Here is a 24,262-nt window from a genome sequence, read left to right as displayed (position 1 = left end):
GGGGTGGCAGCTGTCCCCGGCCCGCGCCTCGCGGAAACCGGGACGAGTCCCCCCCCAGCCCCGTCCGGGCGCACCGCCGGCCACCCGGGACGGCGCGGCCCCGCCGGGACAGAGTGGCCGGGGTGATGCGCCCACAGATGGGACCGTGTGGGAAGGATGGGGGGACGGAAGCGCAGACCGGCGGGCAGCAGACCTGGAGAGGAGCCAAGGTGGGGGGCCTTTCCCGGCCCCCTGTTTATTTGGGGGGCACTCTTGGCCCTCCCTCCCCTGAGGGGCCCGGAGGCCACTTAGAGGACGGAGCGGGGCTGCGGCCAGGGTGGGAAGTGCGGTAGGACCGCCGGGTCCCGGGCGTCCCTCCGCCCCGCGGAGAAGCTCCGGGGAGCTCGGCCCCCCCCCCCAGGCCCCTCCCCGTCCACGTGGGGCGGCACGCGGGCCCGGGAAACTTCCCTCTCCCTCTCCGAGCCCGGGGCCAGCGCTCACCTCCTTCCCGCTGCTGGGCTGGCTGCGGTGAGGGCAGCCCGGCCCCCCGCGCGGGGCCTTGGAAGGTGGCACGGAGACCTCCGTGGCGCTCACTTCTAGGACGCTGAGCTGGGGGTGCTCCCGGCTGCACGGCTGGGGGGGGGGGGTGCGCGCACTCTCCGCGGCCAGTGCCCGGGCCCGCACCCCGTATCCGGAGTTTTTGGTAGCCCGATGAGAGAAGCACGCGCGGCCTGCCCCGGGCAGAGGTGGTGCACGCGTGCGGGGCGGGGGGGGGGGGGGGCGTGCGGGACCCGGGCTGCGCCGACCCCGGGCCTCCTGCCCCGCTCCGCAAGTCCCCCGCACGCCACTCTGCCCCGGGTTCAACTTGCTGATGGGGGTGCCCAGGCCCCGGGCCTCTCCCGGCCGGCAGGGCCGGGCGGCTCCCGGGGTCGTGCCCGCCAGCCTCTCGCGGCTTCTCGGACCCCGGTTCGTGGGGCTGGACCGAGAGGCTGTGCGGAGCGAGGTGGCAGCCCTTCCCGGCCCCGCTTCTGGAAGAGGTGTCGCCCGCCACGGCCTCCAGGACGGCGGCGAGCGGGCCGGGCCGGGCCGGCGCGCCCTCCCTCCAGCTTGGCGGCCGGGAAGCCGGGCGCCGCTTTGTCCCCGCCGGAACGGGACCCTCGGAGCTGTGAATGCGCCCACCCCCGCCGCTCCCAGGAACCCGGGACCCTTTGTCTCCGGTGCTGCGGTCTGATCTTCCCGACCTCGGCCGGGCTCCGGTGCCTGGGGAGGGGGAAGGGACGGGGAAGCGAGGGGTGAGGAGGCCGGGCCGCCGGGGTCGGCCTCCCGCCCCGCGCTGGGGGAGGGGACGGAAAGCCCCCCGCGCTGGGGGCTCGGCCCGCCCGGCCCGGCCAGTGTTCAGCAGGGCGCTTGGGCCTGCGTGACCGCCCTCGGGGGGCCGCCTGCCCCTCGCGGGGTGTCCCGGAGTGCCCCTCTCCCAGGCCCAGGAGCGACCCCCTCACCCAGAAGGCGCACGGAGGGCGGCCCACCCCGGGCTTCCCTCACCCAACAGGCGTGGAAAAGTGGGGCCTCCGGGGGTGCCGGGTGCGCTGGCGCCGAGTTTGAGTCCTGGAGTCGTAAAAAACGCTGCCGGTGAATCTGAAAGCTAGGAGGGGGCCGGCTTTTCTCCCGGGCCCGATCCGTTTCCTGGGTTCACAGCTGGTTGGTCGCCTTGGTTCCACCCCGTGCATCCGTGGTTGCCAAGCCTGGCTAAGAATCAGTTTGCAGGAGTGCTTTTCCTCCCCTTAAAAATATGGAAAATCTTCCCTTATGTCTTAAGATCTAGAGTATTTGTCTAAAACTGGTATTTTAGGAGTGTTTAAAGTTGGCAAATAAGCAATTTATTATCTTTTTGTATATTCACTTTTATGTGTGTGTCTGAATAACTTAACAGCCTATTTAAAAAAGAAAACACCAGCATACCTCAACTTATTTTCATTGAAGCTTACATTTTAACATACGTGTCTTGGAGATTTTCTTTTGCTCATGCAGACTTTTTTTTTTTTTTTGGCTACTTGAATGGCAGATTTGCAAGTACAATTTCATCCGCAAAGAGGAACAATAGCTTTCAGTAGCACAAAGGACTTCTCCTACCCCGAATTCAGATCGTAATGCCTCTTGCTCTGATAATAGCTGCTGAAAAGATTTTGTAATGCAGAGAATTAATACATGATTATTTCTGCCTGACTTCGTTCATTTATTAGAATCCTGTGGCACATTCCAAATTAAAAATACTTCAGTTAACAACTTTAAAAAATACATTTAAAATATTTTAAGGCACTCCTCCCCAAGATTGTTGTTTGGTCACTTGTCCTCCTGGCTTGAAAACTGCTTTTAAGAAAAAGCAATCAGCTTTAAACTAATAGTTACCTTATTTTAGGAACTACCTCAGTAAATTTACAATAAGATCTCCTGATATTCACCAAGCCAGCCAAAGACAAACTTACAGCAAGTTATTAATGGTCCCTAAAACTAACTTCTGAATTTTGCTGGGGAAAAAGGGTCTTTGTAATTATAGTAATGGGTCCTCACAGATCAAAATTCCCCAAAGGAATGGAGAGGCCATTCTTTTCATCTCATCTCCTGCCTAGTAAACGCCTTTGCTAAAAAATGAAAGAGAGGAAAGAAAGACAGGAAGGAAGGAAGGAAGGAAGGAAGAAGGAAGGAAGGAAGGAAGGTCGATTCAGACAAACATACTGGGGAGCTGAGTTGAAAAAAAGAATTCCTTGGAAATAACACAAATCAATGCATCCACAGTAGTAGAATATTATGGAATTGAATGTATTCCTATGGGTGGTTAAAAAAAACTGCAACCATGTTAAAATTGCCAGTGACTTGAACTGGTCACGTTACATCATCTTGGAAAAACACTTAATTTTGCTACCTGTGAACAAATATTTGCTAGAAAGTTCTATGTTTCTGTGGCTGTCTCAGTTCTCTGAGTAGTGTTCCTTTTTGTTCTAAGCTACCACACCAACCATTGTTTGTTTGTTTAAGTTCTGAGAGCATTTTTCCAGAAGTGGCTCAGAAGAGCTGGTGGGGAAGGCCGGTGCCCCTGGGCCTCCAAGCTCAAGGTCAGAATACTGGGCCGTTGGGCCAAGCTGCACACTATGTACACAAGCGTACACAAGCGGTCTCTGTGCTCACTTAACCTGCTCTGAACTACAGCTTTGGAGATGCTGCATAGTCTAACTTTGAAGAGCTGCAGGTGGGAAGGGTAGAGCAGAGAAATGTGCCCTCCTGTGCCCCAACCCGCTCTCAAGGTTCATCTCCACTGCACAGGGGCTGCCTTGGCTGCCCTGGTCATATGAAATCACACTCTTCCCTACGTACCCTGCACCGGGAGAGAATCGCTTCTGAATCACTCCCGCCGCCGCCTCCTCCTGCTCCTGCTCCTCCTCCTCCTCCTCCCTCCTCCTCCTCCTCCTGCTCCTCCTCCTCCTGCTGCTCCTCCTCCTCCTCTTCCTTCCTCTTCATCCTCCTTCCTCTTCCTCTTTCTTCTCCTCCTCTTCCTCCTCCTCAATCCTTTCTTCTCCTCCTCTTCCTCTTCCTCCTCCTCCTCCTTCTTCCTCTTTCTTCTCCTCCTCCTCCCTCCTCCTCCTTCTTCCTCTTTCTTCTCCTCCTCCTCCTCCCCCTCCTCCTCCCCTCCTCTCTCCCCATCCTCTCTCCTCCTCCTCCTTCTTCCTCTTTCTTCTCCTCCTCTTCCTCCTCCTCCCTCCTCCTTCTTCCTCTTTCTTCTCCTCTCCTCTCCCCCTCCTCTCCCCCTCCTCTCTCCTCCTCCTCCTCCCCCCTCCTCCCCCTTCCTCCTCCTCCCCCCTTCCTCCTCCTCCTCCTCCCCCCTCCTCCCCCTCCTCCTCCTCCTCCCCCTCCTCTCTCCCCATCCTCTCTCCCCCTCCTCTCTCCTCCTCCTCCTCCCCCCTCCTCCCCCTTCCTCCTCCTCCCCCCTTCCTCCTCCTCCTCCTCCCCCCTCCTCCCCCCCTCCTCCTCCCTCCCCCTCCTCTCTCCCCATCCTCTCTCCCCATCCTCTCTCCTCCTCCTCCTCCTCTCCTCCTCCTCCTCCCCCCTCCTCCTCCCCCTCCTCCCTTCAGCAAGGCCAGTGCTCCTGCGCAGGAGGTGTTCTGCTTTTAAAAGAAAAGAAGTCTGACTGTAAATGTCAAAGTCATAAATATTTAAACATCATTTTCTTTCCATTGCAAGTCAGGACTGATAAGATGGCTCTAATGAGTCGGAGCTCTTCCGGAGGGCCAGGAAAGTGCCCGGAGTCCCGCGTAGCCCTCCGGCCTTGGGGGGCCACGGAGGGGGTGGGGGGTGCAACTACACTCGGTCTCTTGAAACTCCCGGTTAGAGAGGGTGGTTTAGGTTTAACTCCACAAAAAGAAGTAATCGTTTGGAAAGTTTCTTAAGCTCAATCACTATGCCCAGAGGGGTGCCCTCAACTCATTTTTTTAAAACTCGTTTTTCTGAAGGTCTGGCCGACCATCCCCCCGCCCCCCCCCCCCCATTGATTCTGCTGTCCAAGCGAGGGAGGAAATCGGGGCTACCCTGGAGTCGAGGCTGGCGGCCCCCACTAGATCCCGACTGTCTTCCAAGAATCCCACTTGAGCGCCTGCGGCCACACGGATGCCTGGGTCCCGAGACCGGGGTCCGCAGTGACCGGCTCTCCGGGGCCCCTCGGTGGGAGTCCCGCGGCCTCCTGGGCTGGACCACCGCTCCTGGCTCCGCCCGGCCCCGGGGGCGCCCCACCGGCCGGGCCCGGGCTGCGGGCTGGGCCTCCTGGGGGTGGCTGGGCAGCTGGCACCCCGCCAGGGCCCTGCCCTCCACGGAGGGGCAGCCCCGGCAGACGCCGGCCAGGGGAAGGGGAAGGGGGGCTCCGGGTGGGACCCCGCGCTCCCCGGCGGCCTCTCTCCTCGGCAGTTCCCTTTGATCTTAGGGTGCGCCCCAGCGCGGGGCGGCGGGTCCGCGGGGCGCGCGCGTCTGGGCTTTGGGGTGTGGACACGGAGCCGCCCCCGAGGTCCCCGCGTTCCTCGCGCCCCGCCGGGCCGGGCACCGCCCCTCGCCTCCCCGCGTGTTCACCGTGCCCGGCCCCCGTGACGAGTGGGCAGCTTTGGGGCCCGAGGCCGCCGGGCGCTCGAAGCCCCGGCGAGGCGAGGGCGCGCGGGAGCGCGGGGGGTCCGTCCGGCGCCGCGCGCGGGTGCGGGGTGGGGGGGAGGGCGGGCGGGCGGGCGCGGGGGGCCGGGGCGCAGGGACTCGCGGGGCGCCGGGCGCGGAGGTGGGGGCGCGCGGCGGATCGGATCGTCGGGGTCCCCGCCTCACCTTCCCTGCCTGCCAGGGCGATGGGGGGCGGGGGAGGGTGGAGCCCCGGGGGCCGCCGGGGGCGGGGACCCTCCCTGGGGACCCCGGGATCCGCGGCCCGGGTCCCGCCCCCCCTCCCCACCCAGTCTGGGGGGGGGGCCCGCCGGACGCGCGTGAAGAGCCGTGCGCCCCGCCGTTCCTCCGTGCGCCCCACCGTTCCTCCGTGCGCCCCGCCGTTCCTCCGTGCGGGGCGGGAAAGCGGGGTGGGAGGCGGGGCGGGGCGGGAGGTCCTCCGGGGGCCCGCGTGCGCCCCTCCCTCCCTCCCCGCCCCCCTCCCCGCCGCCCCCCTCCCCGAGCCCGCCGCCCCCGGGGCCTCGCCGGCCTCCGAGCCGCCGCAGCCCGCCGCGCAGCCGGGCGGCCGGGCCGGGAAATCCGGGCGTCCTTTCTCATTGAGCCCGCGCTTCCATTAACTCGGTCCGGGCGCCCGCTAATCCGCGCGCGGAAGGCAAAAGGAGGCTAATTAATGACCAGCGTCCCCAGTCAAGACCGGCGATAATTGCTTTGGTGGCCTTTATGATTACAAGATAAAACCGGGCCCGGCCCGACAGAAGAGGCCCTGTGTACACTGCGAGCCGGGAGGAAATGAGGAGTTGGGCCGCTGAATGCGGAGCAGAAAATTACTAATAGAGGAGAGATAATGAATAGGCCGGGCCGGGCATTCATGGGGAAAAATCCATTTTGTTACCACGAGAAATTAGGTGGTGGAAGGGAGTTGGCTAATTGTTCTGGTCTTGTAGCGAGCAGGACGGGAGGCCCCGGCGCGCTTCTCCATTCATTTCCCCGGTAATTGTGGGGGGCTGCTGGCCCCAGCGCAGGCGATTTGCCCCGGGCCGGGGGAGGGGGGGGGTCCTTCCATTTTCCTGTGGCGTTTTTAATTGTTGCTAATATACCTCCTAAGCTATGAGGAGGGCCCCGTGGGCGGTTCGTCCTGGAGACCCCGACTGCACCGAAAGGATTTTCCCACCCCTCCACCCCACCCCCCCAAATGAGGTGGGGACGGGGACCTTAACTTTCACAGCCCTCAGTTCTGGGACCACCTGTTCTCAGGGTCCTGGGTGACTGAAGAAGACGGGGTTAGGTCAGCGAACGACCGGCAAGCCCTGAGGGTTGGAGTGCTAGCACCCACTCCCGTCTGAAGGATTGGGGTGCTAGCACCTGCCATGTCGGGTGCCCCCCCCTCCTGCCAGCCCTCTTCCACATTCACTGTCCGAGCTCTGCCAGAGTAGCCGTGCCTGTGTAAAGGAAGAACGGATGCACCTCGTTAAGGCAGCAAGCTGGTGACATGGTTGAGTCTGAACAATGACCGCCGCTAGGAAAGGGGGGAGGGCGGCCTCCCTTCTTTTTGGAGGTGGACGGGTGCTGCTGCCTTGGCTTCTCAGTGCGGAAGAAGATGGTGTGCAAGGTGGCAGGGTCTGTGAAGTTCTCACCTGGACTTTCTCCCGTTGTCCTGCAGAAGGCCGGACTCAAGCTTCTGCCTCACGAGAGCCAGGACGAGCAAGAAGACTCCACCAAGTTCATCGTGCTCACCTTCCTCTCGGTGGCCTGCATCGCGGGCGTCCCTCCTGGCCTCCGGCCTCCTCTACTGCCTCCGCCATGGCTCCCACCACAAGCTCAAGGAGAAGCTGTCGGGCCTAGGGGCTGGCCCCAGCACCGAGGCCACCGCCGCCTACCAGGTAAAGAAAGACCCTTCGCACCATGCTCTGTGGATTTCCCCACTGCACAGGTTGGGGTTGTTTTTCTTTTTTACTTCTCTCTCGTCCCTCCCTCATCCCCAGTACGTGTTCGTTTACTCATAGCTTGAGTTCTTTTATGATGACAGTTTGAAGCTTCTCGTCGGCGTTCGTGTAAAGAGCGTATAACCACAGTTTTACAGCCCTATGGTATTAATCTTGCACTCTTCTTGGGTAGTGTTCTGCTTGCTGTGAAAGTGGGTTGCTAATTAGAAATGTGGGGAAAGTATGATATATGAATTATGCATCGTCTGTTATCTTGGTTTGGCCACTAGTAATGAAACCTGCCAGTGTTGTGAGGTGAATCGGTTGTGTAGATGCTTGAAGACAGCTCTTAAATCATCCACTTCCTTGGGACCTTATATGAAAAGGGCCTTTGACCCGATCCCTTCCCACCCTCTGCTGTTAAGTGGGAGGTCAGCCACGTGGGGCAGTGGTGGCAGCGTGTCCTGTACCTACAAGGGGGTAAGGAGACGCCATGGGAACACGAGGAAGACAGGCTTACATCTGTCTACCTGGGCACAAACAACACCCTCTATGTTTCTTTCAGCATCACATTCTGTAATGGAAATGTGGTATCACTCCAGTGGCAGTGCAAGCCTAGACTTTACACGAGTCAGAGGATGTGTTCTCCTTAATACCACGTGCCATTTAATTCCACAAATGTATTCCCATTTGGGAAAATAAAGCAATTGATTTAATCACAGTTTTGAAAGTTGAAAAGGACGTACGTTTGTAAGGTTTTCTAGCACTGTAGCTGGGTTTGGTGGTGAGCACCTGTAACCCCAGCAACCCAGGCTCAAAGAGTGAGGAGATGGAGCTTCAAGGCCAGATCAGCCCAAAAGTTGGAGAGAGCCCATCTTAGCAAATCAACCAGGCAAGGTGGTACCTGCTTGTGGTCCCAGGTCCATAGGAAGTGTAAGACGATTGCAGTCAGAGGCATAAACACCAGACCCCTTTCAGAAAACAAACCATAGTCAAAGGGACTGGGGACACGGTTCAAGTTCAAGTGGTAGAGCACCTGCCTAGTAAGTATACGGCCCTCCGTTTAAACCCTAGTACTGCTGAAAAATGATATTCTTAAATAAAAGCATTTTCTCCCTACGGATAAGATCTTTTGTTCTTTCTAGTCACACGACCATAGTGTGTAATATCTTATAAACCATTTACATATTAGATGACGTAAGGAAACGACAACTCTGTCACTGGAGTTAGGACATAGGTGAGCTCTCCAACTCGTTCCCGGAAGTGCCCCCGACTGTCCGCCACTGGCTCCTCCGCTCACGGCCTGCCCTTCCTGAGCTCCACCCCAGGACTCGGAAGGGAGGTACAAGACGTCCGTGCTTGAAAGAGACACAGGACATAGCTTCCCCTCCGTTTCAAAACTCTTTTACCGTCCTCGAATGGAGAGAGCCTCTGGCTTCCTAGAGGGCCACGAGCCGGGTCAGGACGGACGTGTTTGTATGAAGAAATGGCAACTTCAAAATGAGTTGAAGATGGCATTTCAGGCGTAGCTTTGCTTCAAAGCAAAAGAAAAAAGAAAAACACGTTTCAAGAAGCAGCTGGGAAAAAAAATGTCACATAAACTAGTAAGAATTTACCCAGAAATCCTATTGAGCAAGACCCTCAATATCCCACCCCAGGTCCCCGGGGCCAGGCCTGCGTCAGAGTGTGATAAATAAATTATCACACTGTCTGTTCTGTGTGTGAGAGACGGGAGATCATACAGGCGCAGACTTCTAGAAAGCATGGGACCCTTTGATATACTTTGAAATTCAAATATAAAATATTGATAGAATGGAAAGGTTGGATGTGCATGCAGAAATGACTAATTTTTACAAAAATGCAGGTTGAAAATGCATACTTAGGACCGAGTTTGTGATAATTAACAGAAAAAAAAATCTTCCCAGTGACAGCTCTAATTAATAGTATCTGTAATTAAAATCATGTCCTTCCAGCAGGAAAACTGTTTGAATTTCTTAGAGTGACCTTTTTGTGTTCCTCCTGGGGCCATGGCGGTTAAGTTGATATTGATTTTATAATGAGCTCTGGTTTGTTTAATAAGAATCTGTAATCCAGACAATAAATGAAATGTGTGCTTTTCTTCAATCCAGACTAATAAAAATGAGAAAAGACGGGGAGGGAGGGGACTTTCCCTTTAAAGATATGGCCTAGGAAAATTTGGAAGCAAAATAATGGTAAAGATCTTCTGTTGTGCTCACTTCTGAACTTAACTACCAAGTGCCCTTTAGGGAGCCAGCTGGGTAAAGCCAGGCCATGGCCGCCCTGCTTTGTCTTTGAACAGGCCAGGACTGGCACATGGCAGGGGCAGGGGGGCGGGGAGGGGGCGGGGGGGGGCGGATGAGGTCTTTAGCCTTACACTCAGCCGGATGGTGAACTAAACTAGGCTCACACCGTCGTAGTTGGTCGGAGAGGTGCTCCACAGGTAAATGAAGCAAGTGTTTGTTAACCCATTCTTGTACCCATGCCTCTGGCTTTGACATCCTTCACGCCCAACCCTCTGGAAAGTTTCAAAGTGTACTGTTGACATAAGCAGGTTCCAAGGGGAGTGTGTGTGTGTGCGTGCGTGTGCGTGTGTGCACAAGCGCGCAGGTACTAGGGCCTGAACTCAGGGCCTGGGTGGTGTCCTGTAACTTTTTCACTCAAGGCTGGCACTCTACCGCTTCTGCCATGGATCTCCTTCTGGCTTCTTGGTGGCTAACTGGAAGTAAGAATCTCATGGACTGTTCTGCCCGGGATGACTCTTGACCCGGATCCTCCGATCTCAGCCTCCCGGTAGCAGGGATGACAGGCGTGAGCCACCGGTGCTGGCTGGAAGAGGTGCCTTGCAGTGTCAGTGCACCTGGCTTTGGACCCTGGCTCTGCGTTTGCCGCGTCTGTGGTCGCCCGAGGCCGTGAGCAGCCTCACGGGTCTCGGGGAAAGCTGCACACCTTGGTTCAGAGCCCATCTCATCAGCACATGATGGAGACGCCTAGTTCATTATGTGAGCTCCTGAAGGGACCGGGATGCCCGTGTCTCTGGGTTAAAGCCACCCAGGAAGGAGAGGGCAAGGGGGAGCATGCGCCGAGCTTTGTTTCTGTTGGGATGTGAAGCACCCAGAGTTCTAATGCAGGAGAAGAGTCGCCGGAGCAAAGGCGTGCTGGTGACGGGAGAGGAAGCTCAGGGCCGTGCCTGGCGGGGCCCCCGGCGGTGCTTTTCCCTCCTCCTTAGGCTCCCAAAGGAGACCCTGCACCCCATCTGCACCCCAGCTCACGGCCCCCACGCTGGGCTGCAGCGGGAACCGGGGGCCCTTCCTGAGGCTGGTCCTCCACAGGGCGTGATGTGTGGGGCCCTGCCACAAGCCAGGACCAGCCGTACCCTGCCCACCCCAGCGGCCGCCAGCCCTGGGCTGCCCAGACGCCGCACTTCAGTGGCTGTTCTCGAGGTGCCTTCGTGGCGGTCTAGTTGTTAGCTGGTTCTGTGGTGGCACTGGGATCATTTTTAGTTGGTATCGAAAAATATTTTGGCAGACTTCTACTTTTTTTTTGGCCAGTCCCTGGCCTTGGACTCAGGGCCTGAGCGCCGTCCCTGGCTTCTTCTTGCTCAAGGCTAGCACTCTGCCACTTGAGCCACAGCACCACTTCTGGCCATTTTCTGTATATGTGGTGCTGGGGAATCGAACCCAGGGCCTCATGTATATGAGACAGGCACTCTTGCCACTAGGCCATATCCCCGGCCCCAGACTTCTACTCTTCCCAAGATACCAGATAATCTAACCAAGCTTGCTTGGCCCACGCTTCAAAATGTGGAGTCTGTTAACGTCCGGAATAGCTGACGCATCATTCCAGAGGTCGCTTTCCGGTGGGCCGCTGCCACCAGCGTCTCCCCAGTTCACTGTCTCAGTAAGGCGTGTTTTCCTTCCAAATACACAGGAGAATATCTGGGTTAAATCTGGACTTCAAGTTAGGCGCCGCAGGAGCCGACACCTGGAGGACTACTTTTGAAGGTGGAAAAGTCTGCGAGAGTCCATCTCCAAAATAACCCGCAAAAAGCAGGGCTGGAGGTGCGACTCGTGGTGGGGGCGCAGGCCGAGCGAGCTGAGGAAAGTTCTAGCACCTGTCTTTTTTTTTTTTTAAAGTCTGTACTTCCTTGACCGAAAAGCAAAATGTGTTTACTTCTGTTTTTTCCAAATTGTCCCCCTTCGGCCTGTGTGTGCACACGTGTGCACGTGTGTGCAGGTACTCTGTGCACAACACAGGCTCTGCGGAGTTCACGGGACCGCAGTGCCGGGCCCCAGGGCACTTCCTGCGTCTCACGCGGCAAGTGTCCTCATTCTGTGAAATGTGATTGGGTAGAAACTGTGCCAAAAATAAGTTGTTAGATGATTAGAAGACAACACTCTCCCCTTTTCCTCTCAGAGTCTCTTTGAATGTTGCATCCATTTCTCCGCGGCTTTGATCATCTCCGAGCAGCAAGTTTAGTATTCCGCTAGCCCGCTCTCCCTCCCGACACGAGGGCAGAGACTGCGGAATGTTCAGCAAGTTCTCTTTTGATGGTTTGTCTTGCAATGCCCAGCAGGATTCCCTGCGTCCTTCCAAGCCTTGGGAACCGAACCCGGAGGAAGGCGAGGGGCGGGCCGCGGGGACTGACCGCCTGTACACGCGGCGGCCAAGTGCGTTAGCGAGCGCTTAGGACTGTGGTGATAATGGCGGTGTGCCCGGGGTTGCCGGGGCCCGGGGCCCGGCGGGCGTACGACTCCACGCGTACCCCGGCTTCTCCCCTCTGCGCGGGGTGCTGATCCTCTGGGGGCTGGGTCGCGGGCTCCTTCCTCTCTTTTCCTAGGAGAGTTTCATCCTCCGTCGTTGGCATAATCAGCAGTCACAGAAATGGCATAGGGAGAGGGCGTTCACAATTAAATCAGAAAGCAGCGATATTCTCCTGAGTCGTACTTGATCACAGAAGTTTCTGAAAAGCCTTTTTCGTTTCGTTCAGCAGTGTGCCTGGGTCTTACATGTAACCTTTCGGGTTGAAATTACATGTAAATATAACTTTGTAAATACCCTAGAAACAAAATCTATCCTGCTTCCACGTTAGATGGATGCCCCGACATGTAGGAGGAACGTTTCTTTTTGCTCCAACAGGCAAATGGGAGACTTTGGATTTTTCTAGGTTTACCTTTGCCCAAGGCCCTGGAGGTCTGCTCGTGGAGCTTGTCCATCTTCCATGGCCCGCAGGATGGGCCGAGGGGCAGGTGGGGAGGGGCCTCTTCCCCCGCTTCCTGGCCTGAGCTACCCTGACCATTGCTGCCTCGCTGTTTAGGAAGCACATGCTAAGTGGCTGTGTCACGGTTGCAAAGCCCGTGTTTCCCGGAATGCGGCCACCCAGGAAGGCTTGCGCAGCTCTGTCCTGTTGGGGTGATGGCGCACGTTCTGTCCCCAGCCTTCCGAGTCTTGCTTTTCGTTTGCCTGGGTGCCCAGCTTCAGGTGGTCGGGGCACTTCTGGAATTTTGAGGGAATCTTCTAGATGCGGTTTCACCATGAGCAGAGCTGTTTTCCAGATCAGTGCCTCGGCGCTGCTGTCAGTGCTGCCCACCGCTGTCTCCTCGCACTCAGCTCCCGAGATCAGAAACAGATCTGCAGAGAGCACCTGGTCCACAGCAGCTGCCAGAGAAATATCTGAGCATAAACTACAGCGGCCCCGGTGCTGCGGGCTGCGCCCATCAGACATAATTAGAAATAGCAAAGCACTCAGTGAGCTGTTTGGACACGAGAAATTGGAATCTCTAATGTGGAGCATCCTCTTGGTAATAGGACACCACAGGTTTATTTTTGTGGTGAGCAGACCTTAGGTAGTTCTTGAGTCATCGTTCTCAGAAGCTCCTTGGCACCCTGTGCAGGAAAGGGGGAGGAGACGTTAACCTAACCCCTGCCTGTGTACACACAGGTGTCTTTTCTGGGCTCTCTGATCTGCGGCTGCTGGCCAGGGCGGAGGCGTGCTCAGACTCGGGCAAGAGCAGAGCAGGTGGGCGTGTCTGGGAAGGGTGATGTGCTTCTGAAGTGGGAATTCTCTCCCAGCTTGTTTGCCCACTCCACGTGTGAAATCAAACACCGCTGCCCCTTAGCAAGCGGAGCGCAGTTTGGTTGGCCCTGCTCAGTATAGGGGCATCCTTCCCGTTGCCTGCATCCTCAGCTGGTACCTGGGAAGGCAGAGCCGGGTTGCCACTCTGCCTCCTCGGTGGGCAACGTGACTGCTGGACAAGCTGTGACTTCCCTGGGTTCTGGCGAGCCAGAAGCGGAGCCACCTGAGGCTGGTCCAGGCACCATGTGCCAAGTGAGGCCCTTCCTGCTGCAGAGCCGGCCAGGAGCCGGCCTCCTGAACACACAGGGCACAAGACCAATCCTCCCACCTGGCATCTGTGTGTGTGACAGCCCATGGCTGAATTCCTCTCCATGTATAAGGCCTTGTGGGAGCTCCAGGAACAGAGGCAGCACGTCTCGGGCTTATGATTTCTTGTTGATGATAAGTCTGCTGTACTCAAGTCAGTGAGAGGTGAGTCAGAAAGTGCTGTCATGATGGGGAGGGCGCTCCAGCCACTGGCAGATCTATGACTGGCTCATAAGTAGATGGACAGATGGGTGGGTGGGCAAATGGATGGACAGACCAACAGATGGATGGACAGATAGATGGATATATGGATGGATGGGTGGACAGATGACTAGATGGGCAGATTTATGGATGGACGGATGGATGGATGGATGGGTAGATAGATGGGTAGATGGATGGATGGATGGGTGGACAGATGGATGGGTGGATGAATGCACAGAAGTGTGGGTGGATGGATGGGTGCACAGAAGGGTAGGTGGGTGGATGGATAGATGGATAGATCGATGGATGGATGGGTGGATGGATGGATGGATGGATAGGGGGATGGATGGATGAATGCACAGATGGCTGGATGGGTAGGTGGATGGATGGATGGATGGGTGAGTGGATTGATGAATTGATGGAGAGATGGATGGGTGGATGGATAGATGGATGGATGGGTGCACAGAAGGGTGGGTGGATGGATGGATAGATGGTGTATGGATGGGTAGATGGGTAGGTAGATGGATGGATGGATGGATGAGTAGGTAGATGGATTGACAGATTGATGGATGGATGGGTGGGTGGGTGGGTGGGTGTACAGGTAGGTATATGGAGGGATGGATGGATGGGTGGGTTGGTGGGTGGGTAGATGGGTGGGTGGAGGGGTGGAGGGGTGGATGATGAACAGTGACAAGCGAGCGAGACAGCAGGGTGAGCCAGGCAGCCTGATGGTGACAAGCACTCTGGAGGAAGCATTTTGCAGAGCCTTGGGGAGCAGCAATGTCTGGAGGAGAGATCCTGAGATCAAGCAGGGTTTCCCATTGATTCCCCAAGAATCAAGGGCCCTGCAAGGGCATGGTGGAGAGTACTGCTGCCTCTGCCCCAGTGCTCCAGGGAGACGGTTGCCAGGTGGAGTAAAGGCAGGGCGGTGTTTGGGGCTCCAGTGGATGTGTCCCCTCTCGGGGACACAGTGACCAGTGGAGAAGAGCTGCGTTCTCTGCCTTTTCCCCCCATTCCACCTGTACATAGGACATCTCTTGCCTTAAATTCTGATGAGGCACGGGGTGAAGTGTGCTTTTCAAACAAAGGTTTGGATGTACCATGCGCATAGAAAGTGATGCTAAGGAAAAGGGGAGGAAGACCAGATAGAGACTTTTTTTTTTTTTGGCCAGTCCTGGGCCTTGGACTCAGGGTCTGAGCACTGTCCCTGGCTTCTTCCCGCTCAAGGCCAGCACTCTGCCACCTGAGCCACAGCGCCCCTTCTGGCCGTTTTCCATATATGTGGTGCTGGGGAATCGAACCGAGAGCTTCACGTGTAGGAGGCAAGCGCTCTTGCCACTAGGCCATATTCCCAGCCCCCAGTTAGAGACATTTTTGTGGAGAGACTCAGATATGAGTGAGCATCCTGGGAACCACCGTGTGGTCCAGGCCACAGGTGGAAAATGCCAGCCTTCTTCTCACTGTCCCTTGCTATCTTCAGTCAGAAAGGTCTGTCGGCCTCAGTGTTCAAGGTCATTCCAAGGGGAGGGCATCTTGGTAAGAAATTCTAAGTAAAGAGAGTCCTGCTGCTACTGATGAAGTCGGTTCTGAGAAGAGCTGAGCCTCTCTGAGATACGATGGGGCTGGAAGAAGAGGAAGGGCGGCATAAGAGGCAGGGTCAACAGTATTTCAAAAACGAATAGAATGAGCCGGGCACTGTAATCCCAGCTATTCAGGAGGCTGAGATCTCAGGATTGCTATTCAAAGACAGACCGGGCAGGAACGTCTGTGAGACTCTTTCTCTCCAATTAACCAGTAAAACGCTTTAAGTAGAGCTGTGGCTCAAGTGATAGAGTACCAGTCTTGAGAAAAATAAGCTAAAGGAAAGTCCCCAGGCCCTGAGTTTAAGCCCCAGGACTGGCACGTGCACACATGCCTACGCACACGTGCACATGTGTGCGCACGCACACACACGTAAACACACTTGAATAGAATGTCAGGAGGATGAGGAGGGCCAGGGTATCTTCTGTGCGACAGTCGCATAGCTGTGCCTGAGAAGAAAACCCTAGAGGAACACAGAGCAGCTGTGCCGGGTTCCCTCAGCCTTTGCCCAGTGCCCTTTGTGCCAACAGCAGCCTGCTGGGCAAAGCAAAGTCCAGCTCTTAACAGGAAGTGCAGTGGCTGGAAGGAGGTGGGGCCTCATGGAATGAGGGCCCTGAGCCGCAGCTGCTCACAGGGAGAAGAGGCTTTGGGGAAAGCAATCCCACAGCCAAACCAAGGAAGGCCAGGCAGGTGACCGTAGCTCCCCAGCATCAAAGAGGAACACATAAAGAGGCGAGTGTGGAGGACCCAGTCCTAGCAGGTCCAGCGGGGCCGACCCAGAAGACAGGCACAGAGCTGTGTGCCTGTCCCTTCCAAAGCAGCCAGGAAGCCCCACAACACGGTCACTCTTCCCTAGGGCTCGAGCCCCAACCCCAGGGCTCTGGGGTTTTCTTGCTCCCAGCTGTGAGAGTGACACACTCTTCTTCTTAGCCCAGATCTGCATCTGTGTGGGATCTGGGTTTGGTTCCTGGCCTGCATTGCGCTGGATCTGGGTTTGGTTCCTGGCCTGCATCTGCGCTGGGCCTGGGTTTGGTTCCTGGCCTGCATCTGCTCTGGGTCTGGGTTTGGTTCCTGGCCTGCATCTGCTCTGGGTCTGGGTTTGGTTCCTGGCCTGCATCTGTGCTGGGTCTGGGTTTGGATCTTGGCCTGCATCTGCTCTGGATCTGGGTTTAGTTCCTGGCCTGCATCTGCTCTGGGCCTGGGTTTGGTTCCTGGCCTGCATCTGCTCTGGGTCTGGGTTTGGTTCCTGGCCTGCATCTGTGCTGGGGTCTGGGTTTGGTTCCTGGCCTGCATCTGCTCTGGGTCTGGGTTTGGTTCCTGGCCTGCATCTTCGCTGGGTCTGGGTTTGGTTCCTGGCCTACATCTGCACTGGGCCTGGGTTTGGTTCCTGGCCTGCATCTGCTCTGGGTCTGGGTTTGGTTCCTGGCCTGCATCTGTGCTGGGGTCTGGGTTTGGTTCCTGGCCTGCATCTGCACTGGGCCTGGGTTTGGTTCCTGGCCTGCATCTGTGCTGGGTCTGGGTTTGGTTCCTGGCCTGCATCTGTGCTGGGTCTGGGTTTGGTTCCTGGCCTGCATCTGTGTGGGGTCTGGGTTTGGTTCCTGGCTGCATCTGCTCAGGATCTGGGTTTGGTTCCTGGCCTGCATCTGCTCAGGATCTGTGTTTGGTTCCTGGCCTGCATCTGCGCTGGGCCTGGGTTTGGCTCCTGGCCTGCATCTGTGTGGGGTCTGGGTTTGGTTCCTGGCCTGCGTCTGCTCTGGGTCTGGGTTTGGTTCCTGGCCTGCGTCTGCACTGGGCCTGGGTTTGGCTCCTGGCCTGCATCTGTGTGGGGTCTGGGTTTGGTTCCTGGCCTGCATCTGTGCTGGATCTGGGTTTGGCTCCTGGCCTGCATCTGCGCTGGGCCTGGGTTTGGCTCCTGGCCTGCATCTGCGCTGGGCCTGGGTTTGGTTCCTGGCCTACATTGCTCTGGGCCTGGGTTTGGTTCCTGGCCTGCGTCTGCGCTGGAATCTGGGTTTGGTTCCTGGCCTGCATTGCGCTGGGTCTGTGTTTGGTTCCTGGCCTGCATCTGCGCTGGGCCTGGGTTTGGCTCCTGGCCTGCATCTGTGTGGGGTCTGGGTTTGGTTCCTGGCCTGCATCTGCTCTGGGTCTGGGTTTGGTTCCTGGCCTGCATTTGTGCTGGATCTGGGTTTGGTTCCTGGCCTGCATCTGCGCTGGGCCTGGGTTTGGCTCCTGGCCTGCATCTGCTCTGGGTCTGGGTTTGGTTCCTGTCCTGCATTGCTCTGGGCCTGGGTTTGGTTCCTGGCCTGCATCTGCTCTGGGTCTGGGTTTGGTTCCTGGCCTGTGTCTGCTCAGGGTCTGGGTTTGGCTCCTGGCCTGCATCTGCGCTGGGTCTGGGTTTGGTTCCTGGCCTGCATCTGTGTGGGGTCTGGGTTTGGTTCCTGGCCTGCATCTGCTCTGGGTCTAGGTTTGGTTCCTGGCCTGCATCTGCTCTGGGTCTGGGTTTGGTTCCTGGCCTGCATCTGCTCAGGATCTGTGTTTGGTTCCTGGCCTGCATCTGCGCTGGGCCTGGGTTTGGCTCCTGGCCTGCATCTGTGTGGGGTCTGGGTTTGGTTCCTGGCCTGCATCTGCTCAGGATCTGTGTTTGGTTCCTGGCCTGCATCTGCGCTGGGCCTGGGTTTGGCTCCTGGCCTGCATCTGTGTGGGGTCTGGGTTTGGTTCCTGGCCTGCATCTGCGCTGGGTCTGGGTTTGGTTCCTGGCCTGCATTTGTGCTGGATCTGGGTTTGGTTCCTGGCCTGCGTCTGCTCTGGGCCTGGGTTTGGCTCCTGGCCTGCATCTGCTCTGGGTCTGGGTTTGGTTCCTGTCCTGCATTGCTCTGGGCCTGGGTTTGGTTCCTGGCCTGCATCTGCGCTGGAATCTGGGTTTGGTTCCTGGCCTGCATTGCGCTGGGTCTGGGTTTGGTTCCTGGCCTGCATCTGTGCTGGGTCTGGGTTTGGTTCCTGGCCTGCATCTGTGTGGGGTCTGGGTTTGGTTCCTGGCCTGCATCTGCTCTGGGTCTGGGTTTGGTTCCTGGCCTGCGTCTGCGCTGGGTCTGGGTTTGGTTCCTGGCCTGCATCTGTGCTGGATCTGGGTTTGGTTCCTGGCCTGCATCTGTGTGGGGTCTGGGTTTGGTTCCTGGCCTGCATCTGCTCTGGGTCTGGGTTTGGTTCCTGGCCTGCATCTGCGCTGGGTCTGGGTTTGGTTCCTGGCCTGCATCTGCTCAGGGTCTGGGTTTGGCTCCTGGCCTGCGTCTGCTCTGGGTCTGGGTTTGGTTCCTGGCCTGCATCTGCGCTGGGTCTGGGTTTGGTTCTTGGCCTGCATCTGTGTGGGGTCTGGGTTTGGTTCCTGGCCTGCGTCTGCTCTGGGTCTGGGTTTGGTTCCTGGCCTGCATCTGCTCTGGGTCTGGGTTTGGTTCCTGGCCTGCATCTGCGCTGGGATCTGGGTTTGGTTCCTGGCCTGTGTCTGCTCTGGGCCTGGGTTTGGTTCCTGGCCTGCGTCTGCTCTGGGTCTGGGTTTGGTTCCTGGCCTGCGTCTGCTCTGGGCCTGGGTTTGGTTCTTGGCTTGCATCTGCTCTGGGTCTGGGTTTGGTTCTTGGCCTGCATCTGCTCAGGGTCTGGGTTTGGTTCCTGGCCTGCGTCTGCTCTGGGTCTGGGTTTGGTTCTTGGCCTGCGTCTGCTCTGGATCTGGGTTTGGTTCCTGGCCTGCGTCTGCTCTGGGCCTGGGTTTGGTTCTTGGCCTGCATTTGCTCTGGGCCTGGGTTTGGTTTTTGGCCTGCGTCTGCGCTGGGTCTGCATTTGGTATCAGGCTCCAAAGGAGTGGATCCCAAGGAGCCTCAGGCCTTCAGAATTCTAGAACTTGGAACCAGATGAGAAAGTACTTCCAGAAAATAACTATCTCCCACATCAGAACCACGTTCTCTGAACCGATAGGGACAGGTCTTACGTGAGAGTAAGACCAGACCACATCTCCAAGGGCCTCCTAGATGTGTGGTGGGGACCCCGGTGCCAGGAGCTCAGAGAGGCCAGGCAAGGTGCATGGGGAGACTCAGAGAGCACGATCCCTGGGACTTCCCCAGGAGAAATGAAGCCACCAGTGAGGAGGTCTCATTGGGCTTGGAGAGAAGTTGGGAAGAGGCTTACGATGGAGGGCTTGCCTGGACCTGGCGCTGGGGTGGTCTGGGAGGCAGAGTCCACAGTGTCCCCGTCCCCAGGCGTCCAGGAGTGGCCACACCCCCGTGCCCCGCGGGAGCCCTGGACCTGGGTTTGTCCCCCCTTCCGGCTAACCCTTCCTGAGCCGAGCGTGCTCGGTGTCCCATCATTGTCTCGGCCTCGGCAGGAGTGCGCGGCCTCTCCACCGGCAGACCTGACTCTGAGGGGATGGGTGGGCTGTGGTAGATGGGGAGGGAAGGGCGGGAGGGGGACACTGGTGGAAATACGTGGGACTCCTACAGGGACACGTGGACTTGAAACCACTTGGCACAACTACTTAAAGATAATAAAAAAATAAATAAAATAAAAGGGGATACCCATAGGAAGGTACTTGTGGAAAGGGTAACGTGAACTAACACCCTCTCAAGACATTTTTGGCATATAAATGATGTACCCGGAAAAAATCAGGTGGCTGGATGGGTGGCTGCGTGTATTTGCGGTTATTTGAGTGTTACGAGGTACCGTGAGATTGTTGCACTGGGATGACAAACCAAGCTCCAAACATGGATTGACCTCGTCACACCGAGTAGCGGTGGGCTGCAGAACGGCCAGTGCGGAGGGTGGCGCTGCCTCCGGGCGTGGGCTGGCACCCTCGGGTGAAAACGGGGCGTCTGCTGGCGCCACCTTCGACGTGACCTCATTTCCCCCGTGGTGAAAGACGCGGCGCCGAAGAGGAAATGTGCGTGAAGAAGCACCCATAGAATCATGCCTTTGCACACACACACACACACACACACACACACACACACACCTGGCTTCTTACCTACCAGCTTCAAAGAGAATAAAAGTACTGAGCTAAGTGACCCCCAAATTGAAACTGGGTGTGGAGGAGGCTTCTCTCTGACCCGGAGGGCGGGCTCCCTGCGGGCCCAGGACCTGTGATCTGCGTACGCCTCTGTGGCTTTGGTTTCCGCTCTCCCAGTCGGATTCTGGTGTCTCGGGCACAACCTGAGTCTGCGGATCTAGAATCTTCCACGCGGAGCGACCGGTGCCGTGTTTGGGGGGGCCTCACCGCCCCGTGGCCCTGTGGACGGGCCAGTGCCGGGCTCCGGCTGAGTGAGAAGGCCCCAGTCAGCAGAGGACGTGCCTGCGGCCCCCCCACACCCGCCCCTCCGCACCGGGCGGGTGACGGGCCCAGGAGGATGCGCCATCTCTGGAGCCGTGGGAGCGCTGTTTCTGTCCCCGCCCCTGTGGTCCTGTCCTCTAGCTTCATCAACCTGCAGCTAAGTGGGAGATGTGCTGGGCCAGCTGCTCCAGGCCTGGGCACCCCTGGCTGTCCTGCCTCTGCCTTTGTTCCAGCCATGCTCTGTACTGGAGAGCCCGGCCCTCACGGCCAGACAGATCCTCAGTGCTCAGAACCCAGCTGGGACAAGCCGGTCCCCACTGAGCCCCAGGTCTCAGCCCCCCCGCCCCCTCCCCCAGGGACCAGCCGGTCCCCTCTGAGCCCTGGGACGCTCCTCTGGCTGCTCTGTGGACCGACCCCAGCCGGTCCCCTCGGAGCCCCGGGTCTCCCCTTCCCCCGGGGACCAGTCGGTCCCCTCTGAGCCCCGGGACGCTCCTCTGGCTGCTCTCTGGACCGACCCCCTGGCCTTGCAGTCACATTTCTCTACGGCTGGTCCTGTTTGAAGCTGCCGCCCTGTGGGGCTGATGCAGCCCGGGGGGGAGACAGCCTGCTCCTTCCCTGCCTACAGCAGAGCCCCCACCTCGGCGGCCCCATCCGTGCGACCCGCCACCCCTGGTGGCGACCTTCGGAAGCTCAATGAAGACTAATCAATACATTGAACTAAAATATGGATGCTGTTTTCCTCCCCGCGGCCCAGGCTGCCGTGATGGATTGAGAGGAGAAGGCGGATGGTTTACTTCTTACCGACTTGGCACTTGGATTTGCCCGAGTAGGAACTTGGTAGCCACCTGGCTGGCAGAGGTTCCAGAGGCTCCGTGGACCCCACGAGCACCCCAGCTTTGAGGGAACCCTTAACGCTTACTAGTGCGGCAGGCGCCCGGCTCTCCGAGTGAGCGTCTGGGACCTGAGCTTGTTGTCGCTCTCTGGTGGGCAGGGGCCCGAGGCGGGCCACAACATCATCTGGTCCACGGTGAAACTGACGCAGTGTGTCTCCATCCGCTGCGCTCAGCTCGTCGGCACGTATTGATACTATTGCATGACCTGGAATGACGTTATAATATCCACATGGACCCTTGGCAGATTAGGAGAATTAAAAAAAAAAAAGAGCCCCTGAATTAGGACGCTAGAGTAGTATATAACCCGTATTAGACACGGGTCGTTGGAGAACAAATGTGTTTGTTAAGTTATGTGTCCTGTGCATTTATTTGTGCAACTGGTATTCAGTCATCAGGACAAGGGAAATGAGGGCATCTTAAAGGAGAGGTGGTTTTGTGGCAGAAGCTTGGATTTCAGGCACATGGGTGACCTTTGGCTCCACAGAGCACACTGCATCCCGGGGCTTCAAGCCTCGCCTCCGGGCAGACGTGGGCAGGCGTGGGCAGGCTGTGGGGCACGGGGACCCCAGGCCTGCGGCGCCTGCAGCCCGGCCGACGCGGCTCCCACCGAGATGGGAAGCTGGGGCCGGGTTCCTGCGCCCGGGCGGCGCTGCCTCCGTGGATTCGAGCCCTGCCTCTCTGTGGAAGTCTCCAGACATCGTGTGACGTGGGAGGAGCTGCTTGGCTCCCTCAGTGCACACGGCTGGTCCGTGCTGTGGGCTTCAGGTCGCATGGCTGTGTGTTCAAGGGAGCGCAGGTCTGCGGCGGGGAGGGGGTGATCGGGGAGCGGGGAAAGGGCTGGGCGTCCGGATCTGGCCCGAAAGCCAGAGGACGCTCTCTGATGAGTGCACGTGTGTGTGGGAATGGATGTGCACGTGGAGGGGACCTAATGTGCATGCATACGTGTGAACGGAGGTGCACGCGTGCGTGTAGGACTGAATGTGCACGTGTGGGAATGAATGCACGTGGGAGGGGGTGCACGTGCGTGTTGGGGGAGGAGCAAATGTGCATGGGTGTACAGGAATGTGTGTGCATGGGTGGGCGTCCTGCCCTCCGTCTGAGTTAAAGCACGTGGGACTGCGTTATGAAGCCTCAGTGCTTCGAAGCTAGGCATCGTGGTAAAGCTTGCTGGAGGCACCGGGACTCTGCCCTCAGGGAAGGATGGCCATGGGACTTGAGCCACTTAAAGTGACATGGGGCCACAAATGGAGGAACAGTGTGGTTCTGGCCGAGTCAGACCTCAGAGTCAGACCACACCTGGTCTGCTGTGGCTTTGGCCTCCATGTGCTAGGGGGTTTAGGTAGGCAGCTCTGCAGTGTGACCTTCAGGGGAGCCAGCCCTGGGTCGTGTGACCTTCGGGGGGGTCTCAGCCCTGCGCCCCGTGACTCGCCAGCCCGCCGAGTGCCCGCGGTGTTCTTTCTCCCTGTGGTGCTGCGATCGGCCGGGCAATCACGGAGGACATCTTGGGTAAAGTGGCTCAAGGGCCAGGCCTGAGGCTGAGCTCACGCCAGCCTTGCCGGCCGGACCAGGGGGAGCCCCTTTACCCTCAAGTGTGGTTCATGGAGAGATAGAAGGCTCACTTCACTCCGCTCTCCGTACGGAGCAGGAAAGGCGACTCCACTTGCCTTTCCACCTGGACCGTGACTCATCTAAATGTCCCACGCGGCCGGCTCCTCCCCAGCTCTCCTCGTACGTTCCGTAAGCAGGGCACTCAGTCTCCAGCATGGTGTGGGGAGAACTTGACGATTTCCTAAACGTGATATAAAGAAGCAAAATTTTTTTTAAAAAACCGATGTAAAAGCCACCTGCAACTTGGGAAGCACTGTACCTGTATTTCGGGGATTTCCTGCACTCGTTTCCACTCTGAAACGCAGCCCGCGGCCCTTCCTGTGGGCACACGGCCCAACACCCTCTCTCTGCAGACCAGCCTCTCCCAGGATCACCATGTTCTCCTAGCGGGGGTTTTGTCCTGTCTCTCTAAGGCCTTTATTCCTCCCAGCACATCCTTAATGAACCATGTTTTTCCTCTGTAGCTTTGTGCCCGTGTTCCCTGGTTTTGTTCTGTGACTGCTAATTGTGCGCTGCAAACAACCCTGGAAATCCCAGAGCCCTTTGTGCGCACACCGAGACCGTGCCTGGCTTCTTCCTGCTTGTTCCTCGAAAGGTGCGGGGCTTGTCTGCAGCCTTTGTAGTCCTGGTCTTTATTTATTTATTTATTTTTAACTTTTGGCAGACTTCAAGAATGACAGATTCTTTTCTCCGGCAGTGATTCTTGCTCTCTGTAATTTTCCCCCATTTGGTGCGGAGTTGAGAAATGAGACATTTGCATTATTGTGTGTATGGATGAGTCTCTGCCCCCAGAATCCTATTCAACATAGCTTTCAAATTGTGCTCTAAAGAAGTAAGCATGTTTTGAGGACTCTGCAGACACCTCCCAGAGCCTCGGCTCAGCATGGAGTGGAAGCACGTGATTGTGCGGATGATGGTATTGAGTGTGTGCGTGTGTGCGTGTGTGTGTGAGAGAGAGAGAGAGTCTCTTGGTCCTGAGCCGATACGACTGGTAGGGCTGCTGCCCCTGACACACTGGGGGCTTAGTTCTGTGCATGCACACAGATGTGTGTTGGCCTGGGGACTGCACATGGGTGTGTTAGTCCTGGGTGCTTAATGGCCCTAGGCTTGCACACTCACCTTTCCGTGTTGGAAGTAGCGCCAGGTGTGGGAGATTGAGCTTTCCTACTGTCTCCGCGGGGAGATCGGC

The 24,262-nt window shown here is 57.6% G+C and overlaps 1 protein-coding gene across 1 annotated transcript in view; it reads left to right on the top strand.

Moving 5' to 3' along the window:
• The window catches only part of Ptprn2 (protein tyrosine phosphatase receptor type N2), a 455,648-nt gene that overhangs the window by 368,080 nt on the left and 63,306 nt on the right, over positions 1–24,262 (top strand). The window contains 2 exon segments of the mRNA XM_048337774.1: positions 6,821–6,925; positions 6,927–7,040. Coding sequence (XP_048193731.1) covers positions 6,821–6,925; positions 6,927–7,040 — 219 coding nt within the window.

The sequence above is a fragment of the Perognathus longimembris genome, chromosome 2, assembly GCF_023159225.1.
Source record: "Perognathus longimembris pacificus isolate PPM17 chromosome 2, ASM2315922v1, whole genome shotgun sequence".
NCBI classification, from domain to species: domain Eukaryota; kingdom Metazoa; phylum Chordata; class Mammalia; order Rodentia; family Heteromyidae; genus Perognathus; species Perognathus longimembris.
The sequence above is the reverse complement of the archived record's forward strand: the minus strand, read 5'-3'. Positions and strand labels throughout refer to the sequence as shown.